Raw genomic sequence first — 15882 nt, forward strand, 5'->3', positions numbered from 1 at the left:
ATGTTGCTGCGGCTGAGGTCGAAGAGGTTGCTGCCTGTGTTCTCCTCAAGGATTTTGATGGATTCCTTTGGCACATTGAGGTCCTTCATCCATTTTGAGTCTATTTTTGTGTGTGGTGTAAGGAAATGGTCCAATTTCATTTTTCTGCATGTGACTGTCCAATTTTCCCAGCACCATTTATTGAAGAGGCTGTCTTTTTTCCATTGGACATTCTTTCCTGTTTTGTCGAAGATTAGTTGACCGTAGACTTGAGGGTCTATTTCTGGGCTCTCTATTCTGTTCCATTGATCTATGTGTCTGTTTTTGTGCCAGTACCATGCTGTCTTGATGATGACAGCTTTGTAATAGAGCTTGAAGTCCAGAATTGTGATGCCACCAACGTTGGCTTTCTTTTTCAATATCCCTTTGGCTATTCGAGGTCTTTTCTGGTTCCATATAAATTTTAGCATTATTTGTTCCATTTCTTTGAAAAAGATGGATGGTACTTTGATAGGAATTGCATTAAATGTGTAGATTGCTTTAGGTACCATAGACATTTTCACAATATTTATTCTTTGAATCCAGGAGCATGGAACATTTTTCCATTTCTTTGTGTCTTCCTCAATTTCATTCATGAGTACTTTATAGTTTTCTGAGTATAGATTCTGTGCCTCTTTGGTTAGGTTTATTCCTAGGTATCTTATGGTTTTGGGTGCAATTGTAAATGGAATTAACACCTTAATTTCTCTTTCTTCTGTCTTGCTGTTGGTGTAGAGAAATGCAACTGATTTCTGTGCATTGATTTTATATCCTGACACTTTACTGAATTCCTGTATAAGTTCTAGCAGTTTTGGAGTAGAGTCTTTTGGGTTTTCCACATATAGTATCATATCATCTGCGAAGAGTGATAATTTGACTTCTTTTTGCCGATTTGGATGCCTTTAATTTCCTTTTGTTGTCTGATTGCTGAGGCTAGGACCTCTCTTACTATGTTGAATAGCAGTGGTGATAATGGACATCCCTGCCGTGTTCCTGACCTTAGCGGAAAAGCTTTCAGTTTTTCTCCATTGAGAATGATATTTGCGGTGGGTTTTTCATAGATGGCTTTGATGATATTGAGGTATGTGCCCTCTATCCCTACACTTTGAAGAGTTTTGATCAGGAAGGGATGCTGTACTTTGTCAAATGCTTTTTCAGCATCTATTGAGAGTATTATATGGTTCTTGTTCTTTCTTTTATTGATGTGTTGTATCACATTGACTGATTTGCGGATGTTGAACCAACCTTGTAGCCCTGGAATAAATCCCACTTGGTCGTGGTGAATAATCTTTTTAATGTACTGTTGAATCCTATTGGCTAGTATTTTGTTGAGTATTTTCGCATCTGTGTTCATCAAGGATATCGGTCTATAGCTCTCTTTTTTGATGGGATCCTTGCCTGGTTTTGGGATCAAGGTGATGCTGGCCTCATAAAATGAGTTTGGAAGTTTTCCTTCCATTTCTATTTTTTGGAACAGTTTCAGGAGAATAGGAATTAGTTCTTCTTTAAATGTTTGGTAGAATTCCCCCGGGAAGCCATCTGGCCCTGAGCTTTTGTTTGTTTGGAGATTTTTAATGACTGTTTCAATCTCCTTACTGGTTATGGGTCTGTTCAGGCTGTCTGTTTCTTCCTGGTTCAGTTGTGGTAGTTTATATGTTTCTAGGAATGCATCCATTTCTTCCAGATTGTCAAATTTATTGGCGTAGAGTTGCTCATAGTATGTTCTTATAATAGTTTGTATTTCTTTGGTGTTAGTTGTGATCTCTCCTCTTTCATTCATGATTTTATTTATTTGGGTCCTTTCCCTTTTCTTTTTGATAAGTCGGGCCAGGGGTTTATCAATTTTATTAATTCTTTCAAAGAACCAGCTCCTAGTTTCATTGATTTGTTCTATTGTTTTTTGGTTTCTATTTCATTGATTTCTGCTCGGATCTTTATGATTTCTCTTCTCCTGCTGGGCTTAGGGTTTCTTTCTTGTTCTTTCTCCAGCTCCTTTAGATGTAGGGTTAGGTTGTGTACCTGAGACCTTTCTTGTTTCTTGAGAAAGGCTTGTACCGCTATATATTTTCCTCTCAGGACTGCCTTTGTTGTGTCCCACAGATTTTGAACCGTTGTATTTTCATTATCATTTGTTTCCATGATTTTTTTCAATTCTTTAATTTCCCGGTTGACCCATTCATTCTTTAGAAGGATGCTGTTTAGTCTCCATGTATTTGGGTTCTTTCCAAACTTCCTTTTGTGGTTGAGTTCTAGCTTTAGAGCATTGTGGTCTGAAAATATGCAGGGAATGATCCCAATCTTTTGATACCGGTTGAGTCCTGATTTAGGACCGAGGATGTGATCTATTCTGGAGAATGTTCCATGTGCACTAGAGAAGAATGTGTATTCTGTTGCTTTGGGATGAAATGTTCTGAATATATCTGTGATGTCCATCTGGTCCAGTGTGTCGTTTAAGGCCTTTATATCCTTGCTGATCTTTTGCTTGGATGATCTGTCCATTTCAGTGAGGGGAGTGTTAAAGTCCCCTACTATTATTGTATTATTGTTGATGTGTTTCTTTGATTTTGTTATTAATTGGTTTATATAGTTGGCTGCTCCCACGTTGGGGGCATAGATATTTAAAATTGTTAAATCTTCTTGTTGGACAGACCCTTTGAGTATGATATAGTGTCCTTCCTCATCTCTTATTATAGTCTTTGGCTTAAAATCTAATTGATCTGATATAAGGATTGCCACTCCTGCTTTCTTCTGATGTCCATTAGCATGGTAAATTCTTTTCCACCCCCTCACTTTAAATCTGGAGGTGTCTTCGGGCTTAAAATGTGTTTCTTGGAGGCAACATATAAATGGGTTTTGTTTTTTTATTCATTCTAATACCCTGTGTCTTTTGATTGGGGCATTTAGCCCATTAACATTCAGGGTAACTATTGAGAGATATGAATTTAGTGCCATTGTATTGCCTGTAAGGTGACTGTTACTGTATATGGTCTCTGTTCCTTTCTGATCTACCACTTGTAGGCTCTCTCTTTGCTTAGAGGACCCCTTTCAATATTTCCTGTAGAGCTGGTTTGGTGTTTGCAAATTCTTTCAGTTTTTGTTTGTCCTGGAAGCTTTCAATCTCTCCTTCTATTTTCAATGATAGCCTAGCTGGATATAGTATTCTTGGCTGCATGTTTTTCTCGTTTAGTGCTCTGAAAATATCATGCCAGCTCTTTCTGGCCTGCCAGGTCTCTGTGGATAAGTCAGCTGCCAATCTAATATTTTTACCATTGTATGTTACAGACTTCTTTTCCCGGGCTGCTTTCAGGATTTTCTCTTTGTCACTGAGACTTGTAAATTTTACTATTAGGTGACGGGGTGTGGGCCTATTCTTATTGATTTTGAGGGGCGTTCTCTGAATCTCCTGAATTTTGATGCTCGTTCCCTTTGCCATATTGGGGAAATTCTCCCCAATAATTCTCTCCAGTATACCTTCTGCTCCCTTCTCTCTTTCTTCTTCTTCTGGAATCCCAATTATTCTGATGTTGTTTCGTCTTATGGTGTCACTTATCTCTCGAATTCTCCCCTCGTGGTCCAGTAGCTGTTTTTCCCTCTTTTGCTCAGCTTCTTTATTCTCTGTCATTTGTTCTTCTATATCACTAATTCTTTCTTCTGCCTCATTTATCCTAGCAGTGAGAGCCTCCATTTTTGATTGCACCTCATTAATAGCTTTTTTTGATTTCAACTTGGTTAGATTTTAGTTCTTTTATTTCTCTAGAAAGGGCTTTTATATATCTCGACAGGGTTTCTCTAATATCTTCCATGCCTTTTTCGAGCCCAGCTAGAACCTTGAGAATTGTCATTCTGAACTCTTGATCTGACATATTACCAATGTCTGTATTGATTAGGTCCCTAGCCTTCGGTACTGCCTCTTGCTCTTTTTTTTGTGTTGAATTTTTCCGTCTTTTCATTTTGTCCAGATAAGAGTATATGAAGGAGCAAGTAAAATACTAAAAGGGTGGCAACAACCCCAGGAAAATATGCTTTAGCCAAATTAGAAGAGATCCCAAATCGTGAGGGGAGAGAAAGGGGATAAAAAGAGGTTCAAAAAGGAAGAAAGGAAAAAAAAGAAAAGAATTTTAAAAAAGAAAACAAATAAGAAAAATATAAAAAAGAAAAAATATATATATTACATAAAGTAGTTAAAAAACGTTAAAAAAGAAAAAGGTAAAAGTTAAAAAAAACTTTACCAGAAGGCGAGAAAAAAAACAAAAAATGAAAAAGAAAATAATTAAATTAACTGCAAGACTAAAAAAAATTACAGGGAAAAAGCCATGAGTTCCGTGCTTTGCTTTCTCCTCCTCTGCAATTCTGCTGCTTTCTTTGGTATTCAAACCGCACTCTTTGGTTGGTGAACTTGGTCTCAGCTGGATTTCTTGTTGATCTTCTGGGGGAGGGGCCTGTTGTAGTGATTCTCAAGTGTCTTTGCCCCAGGTGGAATTACACCGCCCTTACCCGGGGCCGGGGTGAGTAATCCGCTCGGGTTTGCTTTCAGGAGCTTTTGTTCCCTGAGCGCTTTCCGTAGAGTTCCCGAGGTCGGGAATACAAATGGCGGCCTCCTGGTCTCCGGCCCGGAGGAGCCAAGAGCCCAGGGCCGCACTCCTCAGTGCGCCCTCAGAGAACAGCGCCCAGTTACTCCCGTCTGCCTGACCTCTGGCCGCGCTCCGAGCTCACCAAGCCTGCGACCGTTTCAAGGTAACCCCGAGCTGTGAGCTTACTGTCGGCTCTGTCTCTGTAGCCGGCTTTCCCGTTCCAATACCCGCAAGCTCTGCGACACTCAGACACCCCCAATCCTTCTGTGACCCTGCGGGACCTGAGGCCACGCTGACCCCGCGTGGGCTTCGCCCCGGTTTAGCCTTTTGAGCGATGTCCCTCAGCGGAACAGACTTTAAAAGTCCTGATTTTGTGCGCCGTTGCTCTGCCGCTTGCCAGGAGCCGGCCCCTACCACCAGGGTCTATCTTCTCATTGCTTTGGATTCACTTCTCCGCCGGTCCGACCTTTCAGAAAGTGGTTGTTTTTCTGTTTCCAGAATTGCTGTTCTTCTTCTCTTCCATCTGCCGATGAATTTTCAGGTGTTTGCAATCTTTAGATAATTAAGCTATCTAGCTGATCTCCGGCTAGCTGAAGTAGCCTCAGCCTGCTACTTCTCCGCCATCTTGACTCCTCCCCCGCATCTTGCCTTTGTATCCATTCTGTCACCCTTTGTCTTTTATTTGAAGTATTCAGTCAGATCATTTACATTCAATATAATTATTGATAGGCACATACTTACTGCCATTTTGTTACTTGTTTTTTGGTTGTTGTTGTTTTTCTTCTCTCTTCCTTCTTTTCTTGTCATCCTTTATGATTTGATGGGTTTTTTAGTGATATGCTTAGATTACTTCCTCTTTATTTTTTGTATCTCAATTACAAATTTTTGGTTATATGATTATCATTAGGTTCATATATAAAATCTTATGCATACAATAACCTGTATTAAGTTGATGGTCACTTAAGTTTGAACCCATTCTAAAAACACTACATTTTTACTCTGAAACCCACCCCATGTTTTCTGTGTATGATATCATATATTACATCCTTTTATTTTATGAATCCTTTGACTGGTCTTTATAAATATAAGAGATTTTGCTGCTCTTTTCCTTTAACCTTTGTACTGCTGTTTTAAGTTATTAATCTAGTGCTTTTATTATATTTGTATTTACTTGTGAAATCTTTATTCTCATAATTTTTTTACTTCTAATTATGGCCTTTTCTCTCCACTCATAGAATTCCCTTTTAGCATTTCTTGGAAGGCTGGGTTAGTGGTGATGAACTCCTTTAACTTTTGTTTGTCTAGGAAACTTTTTATCTCTTTTGTCTTCTGAATGATAACCTTGTTGGGTAGAATATTCTTGGTTGCATGTTTTTCCTTTCAGTACTTTGAATATATCATTCCACCCCCTTCTGACCTATAAACTTTCTGCTGAAAAATCAGCTGATAGCCTTATGTGGTTTCCCTTGAATGTAACTGGTTTAGGTTTTTCATTGTTTGTTTGTTTGTTTGTTTGTTTTTTCTCTTGCTGCTTTTAAAATTCTCTCCTTATCAGTACTTCTTGCCATTTTAATTATGTGCCATGGTGTGGACTTCTTTGCATTGATTTTGTTTGGGGGTCTCTGTGTGTCCTGGATCTGGATGTCTGTTTTCTTCCCTGAATTAAAGATGTTGTCAGCTGTTACTTCTTTTTTTTTTTTTAAAGATTTTATTTATTTATTTGACAGAGAGAGATCACAGTTAGGCAGAGAGGCAGGCAGAGAGAGAGAGAGAGAGAGGGAAGCAGGCTCCCCGCTGAGCAGAGAGCCCGATGCGGGACTTGATCTCAGGACCCCGAGATCATGACCTGAGCCGAAGGCAGCGGCTTAACCCATTGAGCCACCCAGGCGCCCGTCAGCTGTTACTTCTTCAAACAAATTTTCTGCCCCTTTGTTTCTTCTCCTTCTGGGATCCCTATAATGCAAATGTTATTACAGTTGATTATATCACTGAGTTCCCTATGTCTACTCCCATTTTTATTATTCTTTTTTTTTTCTTTGCTTTCCATTGGTTGCGTTCCATTACTCTGTCTTCCAGGTTGCTAACCCATTCTCCTCCCTTTTCTAATCTTCTACTGATTCCCTCTAGTACATTTTTAATTTGTTATTGAGTTCATTCTCTTTAACTGGTTTCATTGTATATTTTCAATCTCTTGTCTCACTGAAATTCTACACTCTTTTCTCAAGTCCACTAAATAGCTTTGTGATCATTACTTTGAATTCTTTATGTGTACTGCTTATCTTAATTCATTTACCTTTTTTGCTGTGGTTTTGTTTTGTTCTTTCATTTGAAAAATATTCCTCTGCTTTCCTGATTGTCTAACTCTCTGTTGTTACATATTAAGGAAGTTGGGTTTGTCTCATCTTGAAAGTAGTGGCAGCCTGCTGAATAAAACATAGTAAAGCAATGTAGTAGGAGAAAAATCATCAAGAAGAGACCAGATTTTGATCTGATCCTTTTTATTATTGTTGACTTTAAAGAAAGTTAATAAATTGGCTATTGGACAATAGAGACTAAGGGTTGTTCTTGCTGCAAAACAGCTGGATCAGTAAGATACCCATTTTAACAATTTTAAAAATCACTGGTACAAATTAAGAGAAATGTAAACTCAATTACTTCAGATAAAGTATAGGTTTTATAAAATCGAGGATTATTTCAGTTAGAGATTGGGGAAAGAATTTGTAGTATTCACTATTAGCCAAAAAAAACCCTTGAAATCCTATTAGGTACTAGAACTAGAGCATCGGCAAATCTTGTTAGAATGCAGTTGTCCCATGAATGTACTCTAGGAGGCAGAAAAGTTAAGAGAGTTTATATGCCAAAAGGGCTAAGATGTGAGTGTGGGGAACTCCGACTGGTTTGATGAGACATACAAACCTCATGCTACAAGTAGCTCAAAGACAGAGCAATTGCTTCCATTTGGTCTACTTAGGATCATCAGGGAGGACTTCAAGAAAGATGTGGTATTTGAAGTGGCCAGTATAAATGAGCAGGATATTGATGGTTGGAAGTGACAAAAAGTGGCAAGTGACAAAAGTGGGCAAGGAAGAACATATTCAGAGAATAGAATGTGGCTGGTTTGGGCCAGAGCATGAAAAGATACTGAAAAGTTAGATTAGAAGAATTGGTTTAGGTAAGATCAGCAGAAGTCTTGACTTCTAAACTAAGTCATTTGACCTTTTAAGTATTTACTGAGAAACTTTTAAATGTTTTAGGACTGAAGGTGAGATGAAAAGAGCTTTCATTATTGCAGTTATCTTGCTACTTCATATCAGATAAGTTTGCATGGAAAATCTAGAGGCAGAGAGATAATTTAAGTAGAATTTACTATAACCTAGAAAAAAGATGAATGATTAAAGGACTAAAGTATCAAAAGTGGCCTACAAAGGATAAATGTTAGAGAGAAAGACCATTAATGAACGGTTAACTTGTATTTTCTATTAGTGACTAGTAACAAATAAGATGAATGAAATACCTGATTTGAGGCAGGGAAAATATTATTTCAGATAAGAGACATATCAAGGAGGTGGTAAGAATTGTTAAGACTAGAACTCAAAGAAGAGACTAAATAAGTGTCATAAAGGGGAGTAGCTAGGACAAGAATGGCAAAGTCATTGGGCTTTACCCATCACCCTTTATGCCAGAATTCCATCTTGGCATTATTACCATTTGAGACCAGATAATTCTTCATTGTAGAGTTCTGTCCTATGCACTGTAGGTTGTTTGTCAGTATCTCTGACTTAGGTGCTAATAGCTAGCTACAGTTATGACAGTCATATAGATCTCCAGACATTGTCCAGTGTCCCCCAGAGAACAGAATCACCCCCGGTTGAAAATCATTGCTGTATATGAATAAAACTGTAGATACAAAATAGTCATCAGATATTGCTTCTTGGTCATTTTTTCCAAACACTGTACATATAAGAGTTTTAACGCTAAATATTAAAACACATGGGCTGGGGAGACCTGCGTGGCTCAGTCAGTTAAGCATACAACTCTTGATTGCAGCTCAGGTCAGAATCTCAGGTAATGAGATTGAGCCCTGCAACAGTCTCCACATTGGAGCCTGCCTAATATTCTCTCTCCCTCTGCCCCTTCCTCCCTATCTCCCTTTCTTTCTCTCTCTAAAAACAAACAAACAAACAAACAACAACAACAAAACATGTGCAGGCCAAAGCATAGGTAGTCATCTACAAAAAGATACTTGTTATAGCATTGCACTTGTGGCTGGCATTAAAACAGAAAATAGCAGGTAGTTTCCTCTGTCAATGCCAGTGGGTTACCTGCTTCAATAGTAGGGGGTAGTTTTGGTAGCAGAAATAGTGGTATTACTACTAGTGTTCCTACTTGTGATAATAGTGAATATATGCATATATTCTACTAAGCACTTTATATGGATTATCACTAATCCTCACAAAAGCTTTGTAAAAATACATTTTCAAGATAAGTAAACAGATGCTTAGATTAGAGCTAACTTACTCAGATCTGAATGCTAACAAACAGTGGACCTAGAAGTTGAACTAGGAAATCTGTTTCTAAAATTTCTACGCTTAAATCTTTGTACAGTCATTTCATATGGTTATAGGCAAAAGGAAAGGCAAAAGATATAACTGCAGCAGAACCCCTAGTGAATTAAGACAAATTTTGGATTGTAGGGACACACTGAAGGCCAGTAAGAACAGGAACAGCATGGTAAAGAATGGGATAGAACATACTGTATTAGTGTCAATAAGAAGCCCATGATCTGGACGCCTGGGTGGCTCAGTTGGTTAAGCAACTGCCTTCGGCTCAGGTCATGATCCCAGCGTCCTGGGATCGAGTCCCACATCGGGCTCCTTGCTCACCAGGGAGCCTGCTTCTCCCTCTGCCTCTGCCTGCCATTCTGTCTGCCTGTGCTCGCTACCTCCCCCTCTCTCCCTCTGATAAATAAAATCTTAAAGAAAAAAAAAAAAAAAAAGCCCATGATAAAAGCACTTGCAGCTCATCAAAGCACAGGACTGCCATTATGAAAATACCATGTAAGAGCTTGATAAGTTCACATTTTGCAGAATACTTCTAATCTATCATTGCACTGATCCTCTCTAGAATGCTCAAGTAGATAGTACATTAATCATTCCCTACTAAACTGTTAAGAAACAGACCCAGAGCAGTAATGGCTGTCCCAAAGTGATATGACTTGCCAATGAAAGCAGGATTAGAACCCCTGTTATCTAACTCCATGTCTAGTGACCTTTCTACTAGACTATACCAAGAATATATTCTCTTTCTCCAGCAGTTGGAAGGAAGTATTACTTTCCTTCTATTGAGGTTCAGGGTTCATGTGGCATCTTAGACATGGAAGGACATCACCTGGGAAGTACTTAGTGTTTCTTGATGGAGATACATTGTAAAGTTATATCCAGAAATATTTCTAGGTATATTTACTAAGTTTAACATATTTTCACTGGAGTAGTTTGTTCACTTGAATCAGTATAATGAGGTGATATTCTACTTTATGATACATGAAGCTGAAGTATTTTAAAAGAGATTTTTCCATTCGTTCTATAATGAATCTCTAGAACCATTATGTCCACTCTGTACCCAGTGCTATGGTCTTTCTAAAATGTAAAAACACCTGACACTTCAATCAGAACTTGGGCACCTTTGATATATCTGTAATGTAATTTCAGGTATCGGCAAGACTGGAGGGGATTCATAAGGTATAAGACACTGTGTAAATAAGATTTCTATAGAAAGATCATTCAAAAAGTTTATCAGATATATTAGTAATTGTAGGGAAAACATATTTCTGCATGCAGATAATAGAGTGTTAAAATGTTTAGAAAATTGTCTGCCACAAGACAAATCTTACCCACTTATTCATGTTCCTCAAGCATTTGGTCTTCATGTTTTTAATGCAGCAATGCTTTTCTTTATAAATATCAGAAGGGATTTCTTAAGAAACTAACTTGCGGGGTGCTGGGTGGCTCAGTGGGTTAAAGCCTTTGCCTTCAGCTCGGGTCATGATCTCAGGGTCCTGGAATCAAGCCCCGCATCGGGCTCTCTGCTCGGCGGCGAACCTGCTTCCTCTCTGCCTCTCTGCCTACCTCTCTGCCTGCTTGTGATCTCTGTCTGTCAGTATGTCAAATAGTAAATAAATATGTCAGTGATAAAAAGAGTGCTTCAGATCCCAAATTCAGTGTTTGGCTGATTTTTCTGGTATTGTCACCTAAAATTATAGAAAAGAAAGAATAATTTAAAGAAATGCATATTTTTATAAGTAAGATGTGTAACTCTCCATTTCAGAAAGAGTAACTGAAACAAATGATCTCTAATGGGTTTTCTTTTTTTATTTAGCTTAGCCACCCCTAGCACCTGCCGGTCTTAATCCTTGACTCCCTTTTCTCAATGATACATAAATTTGAATTGTTAAGTAATTAGTTCTGTAAGGATCAGTGGAATTCTCATTTCATTTGAATCTAAATTTTTTTCTTAATTATGCCCAATAGAAATTTTTGAAATCTGTGAAATATAGTATCTTTGCTACTTGTACCATTTATATATATTACCTTCAGAAGTTCTATTTCCCTGACATATCTTATCTCCCAACTGGACTGTAAGCTCCCTCAAGGTAGGAATTTTTTTCATACTTCTTTATTTTACCAAATATAAAGAATATACCAAATATTCTACTGTTTCCATGGTACTTGAAAATAGAAGACAGTCATTACATCTGAAATTATAAAGAAGATTTAGTAAAGGATATACAACTGAAAGGGACAGCAGAAAAGCACTCCAGGCAATCTTTATCAACTCACAGCAGTTTTTTCTTTTTTTTTAATGATAAAGGTATTATAGGAAAGTAGAATAATTTTGGGACAGTACAACAGCAACCTTAAATTATTTATTTTCCTGCTTCAGTTTAAATGCTTTCTTTCACACTTGACAAATGAATAAATTATGATAGTCTAACCCAAAATTTTCTGCCATTAACAGGATGGAAATTTCTCTCTCAGTACTATATTTGAAAAACCTCAAAATATGATGGTGGTCGGACAGTCCGCATTTGCAGACTTTGGTAAGATTCTTTTCAACTTCCAAATTCCACCCCTCTCTCTAACCTAGTCATATTAATTTCCTATACCTGAATATCATTTTGTTCTCTTCAGGAGTATTGAAGATTTTAAAGATGCCTATTCTAGTATTATGCATAGTAGGTGGTCAATTTTTTAATACAAGGAGCAATTTATGACATTTACATTTAAAGTGTAATTTGAACTTCAAAGACTCCTTTTTGCCAGAGTAACATGCAAAACAAGGAAGTCTATTGAGGCGTTTCTGAGAATACCAAATAGTAATTATTGTGAAGTCTTCATATATATCTAGACTATGGAACCAAAAAACAAACAAACAGAGTTAACCTGGCCTCTTGAAACTTTTTATTTACGTCACCATAAAATCATTTTTATTTACATCTTAATTCCAAAGAAGAATAACATCTATTAGGAATTTGCTGCATGAGAACATATGCATCTCTGTTTTCCGTAAGATTCTATCCCGTAAATCGAGTTTACTTCAGTTAGGAACATCTAAAACACATATGGCTTTCACCATTTGCCATTTATTAAAAAGAATTTTGGTATTCAGTGGGAAAGTAGTATAGCTGACCACCATCTAAGAGTTTGAAGCTCACTCCCCTCCTGTTTTTCCTTCATTCTGCCAATAAACACCTCAGCCTATTCCTCAGAATCCAGATGACATGTCATCATGTCCAGAGGCCTCAGTTTCCTCATTCATAAAATGACAGTGACATTCATATCCAGTTCACAAGACTACAGTGACTAACACAATGTGAGTAAAGCATAGTGTCCAGCACACAGTAAGATCACAAGAAATTACTGTATGAGTCTTTTCATCAGGCTTACCTGGTTTTATTGTTTATTGTTTATTGTTACTGCTTTATGCTCAGCTGACTAAATCAACTCATCATTCAGTGTCCTCAAGATAAATCCTAAGGCACCTAAAGCAAGTTTAATAGTGTTATTTGATGGAAACATGAACATACATCTCTATGTTGTGCTGTATTTTAGTTTCATTATGTTGAATATTGCTTTGATTTTGAGCAGATTTCTGGTATTTGATTTATAGTATTTAATAAGCTAATAGTCAAGTTATAGAATACATGAAATAATTTTTTTATATTTGCTGACTGACTTGATTAGCTGGATTAATGACAAATACTTTTACAAGTCTCTCTATAGAAAAAAAAGTATATATGTGTTATGTGATTATCAGAGGGCACATATACCTCCCTTTAACCTCTGCCTAAGAATCCCCAAATTGGGAGGAAATAAAGTCCGAATTGAAGTTACTTGTTTTGTAATTGTGTGTTTTGTATGATAAAGTGCCTTGTTTTGGGGTTTTTTTTTTTTTTTTATTTCTTTTCAGCATAACAGTATTCATTGTTTTTGTACCACACCCAGTGCTCCATGCAATCTGTGCCCTCTCTAATACACCACCTGGTTCCCCCAACCTCCCACCCCTGCCCCTTCAAAACCCTCAGATTATTTTTCAGAGCCTTGTTTTTAACAAAATTGTTAGTAGCTTTCTTAATTTTTTTAAATTTTTCTAACCATAAACATAGACATTTATATATTAGTATTTTTTAAATGTACAGAATATAGGATGCAGTCCATTAAGAAACATAGCTATATATCTCCCCTATTTTGAATGAATTTAGGTAACATATCAGTAAACACTTTTTGTTTGTTTGTTTATAACAGTTTTATTTATAATTGCAAAAACTTGGAAGCTAGCAAGATGTTAGCTTATCAATTCATGTTAAGGCATGGGGGATCTTCATATGCAAATACTTTTTTTTTTAATTATTTCTTTTCAACGTAACTGTATTCATTGTTTTTGTACCACACCCAGTGCTCCATGCAATACATGCCCTCCTTAATACCCACCCAACCTCCTACCCCCCGCCCCTTCAAAACCTTCAGGTTGTTTTTCAGAGTCCATAATCTCTCATGATTCACCTCCCCTTCCAATTTCCCTCAACTCCCTTCTCCTCTCCATCTCCCCATGTCCTCCATGTTATTTGTTATGCTCCACAAATAAGTGAAACCCTATGATAATTGACTCTCTCTGCTTGACTTATTTCACTCAGCATAATCTCTTCCAGTCCCATCCATGTTGCTACAAAAGTTGGGTATTCATCCTTTCTGATGGAGACATAATACTCCATAGTGTATATGGACCACATCTTCCTTATCCATTCGTCCGTTGAAGGGCATCTTGGTTCTTTCCACAGTTTGGCGACCGTGGCCATTGCTGCTAGAAACATTGGGGTACAGATGGCCCTTCTTTTCACGACATCTGTATCTTTGGGGTAAATACCCAGTAGTGCAATGGCAGGGTCATAGGGAAGCTCTATTTTTAATTTCTTGAGGAATCTCCACACTGTTCTCCAAAGTGGCTGCATCAACTTGCATTCCCACCAACAGTGTAAGAGGGTTCCCCTTTCTCCACATCCTCTCCAACACACATTGTTTCCTGTCTTGCTAATTTTGGCCATTGTAACTGGTGTAAGGTGGTTTCTCAATGTGGTTAGAACCATTTGAATCTCCCTAATGTCAGTTAACACTTCAAATATATCGGTAAGCTTTAAGTGAATATCCCACAATGTCTTTTTAAAAATCCTAATATTTTTAGTTGGTATTATTAAAAAACAAGACTGCTAATGAGTCCAAAAAAGCAGATGACATTGAATAAGGTTATAAATATTAATATATACAAAATATACATTTTCTATACATTTGAATACATCTGTGAATTGCATCCTGCTCTCCATCCTTAACTCCCCTGTGCAAGGCACATGCATGTGCATGTGCATACTCTCTCACTCTCTCACTCTATCTCTCTCTCTCAGAACCAAGCCAAGAGATGAGGTTGACGGCCAGGAAATCAGCATGATTTCAGAAATTCACTATTTACCAAATGGGTAACAATACATTAAAAAAAAATTTTTTTTTAATTAAAAAAGCACATGCTTGAATAATAGGTTCACAGGAAGAATCCTGTACAAGAAAGGAGGGTTTAATGGCTTCCAGCTCACTTACGTTGTCTAGAAACAGAAGTTGTCTTACAGTTATGATGAAATTTTTAGTTATTAACATAAAATGTTTTGTTAAAGATTTAAAAATATATACTTTATATTTAGGCTATTTTGGTATAGCCAAAGGGAGGTAGGTAGAGTGATTTGAAATCACACAAAGCAGGAGCTTTTGCCAAAAAAACCCAGGATAATTATTCAAGCTAAATATAATGGTATTTATTTCCTTAATAAGACAAAGACAGGGAGACAGGGGCACCTGGGTGGCTCATTCATTAAGTGTCTGCCTTCGGCTCAGGTCATGATCCCAGAGTCCTGGGATCAAGCCTCGCATCAGGTACCCGGCTTGGCAGGAAGTCTGCTTCTCCTTCTCCCACTCCCCCTGCTTGTGTTCCCTCTCCCACTGTGTCTTTCTCTGTCAAATAAATAAATAAAATCTTTAAAAAAAAAAAAAAGACAAAGACATACTATTCCAGAAATCAGCTAAATAAAACTGCATAGAATATTATACAGCCGATAAAAATGATGGTTATGAAGATTCTGTTAGAAGAAAAAACACATTTAAGTGTTCAGTCATATTAACTTAAAAAAAAGAAATTAGAGCAATATGTTACACAATGCAATCATCTTTAAAAAATTAAAAAAATATATCAAACTGGTAGTAATGGTTGTGTGAAAGCAGTTTAATAGGTTATCTTATTACGTTTTTCAGATTTTCTGTTGTGTGGTTAGATTAATATATTAATTTAATAATGAAAAAGTAAATTATGGGAGATTAATAGTCAGCAATGGCAAGAAAGAAGCCAAAGTATGTACCTAAAGTGTCTTATTTTTTTGGTGTAGTACTTCTAAGTTCATACGCAATTGATCCTATCCTCTGAGTTGGATGAACTTCTTTAGAGAGCATCATGTATTTTAATAGATCTTTAGTTTTAACAAGATCTTTAACACCTACAAACAAAATGCAAAAGTTAGACCTTTCTTATGTTTCAAATACTGTACTGAATGCCACGTAAGAAAATATAGATTTTAATGTAAGATCCTTGCCTTTAAGAAATGTATAGTCTAGTTGGGAAAACAAAAGACAAATTTGTAAAAAGCACAGGAATAAAGAAGATGTGATTCACACACATGCGCGCATGCACACGCAAACACACA

At 37.1% G+C, this 15882-nt stretch overlaps 1 protein-coding gene across 1 annotated transcript in view; it reads left to right on the plus strand.

Annotated features, from left to right (window-relative positions):
- The window catches only part of ITFG1 (integrin alpha FG-GAP repeat containing 1), a 307089-nt gene that overhangs the window by 102674 nt on the left and 188533 nt on the right, over positions 1 to 15882 (plus strand). Inside the window, exon 8 of the mRNA XM_082711008.1 lies at positions 11604 to 11685. Coding sequence (XP_082567134.1) covers positions 11604 to 11685 — 82 coding nt within the window. The remainder of the gene's footprint in view (positions 1 to 11603; positions 11686 to 15882) is intronic.

This window comes from Mustela nivalis (assembly GCF_964662115.1).
Source record: "Mustela nivalis genome assembly, chromosome: 18".
Lineage (NCBI taxonomy): Eukaryota > Metazoa > Chordata > Mammalia > Carnivora > Mustelidae > Mustela > Mustela nivalis.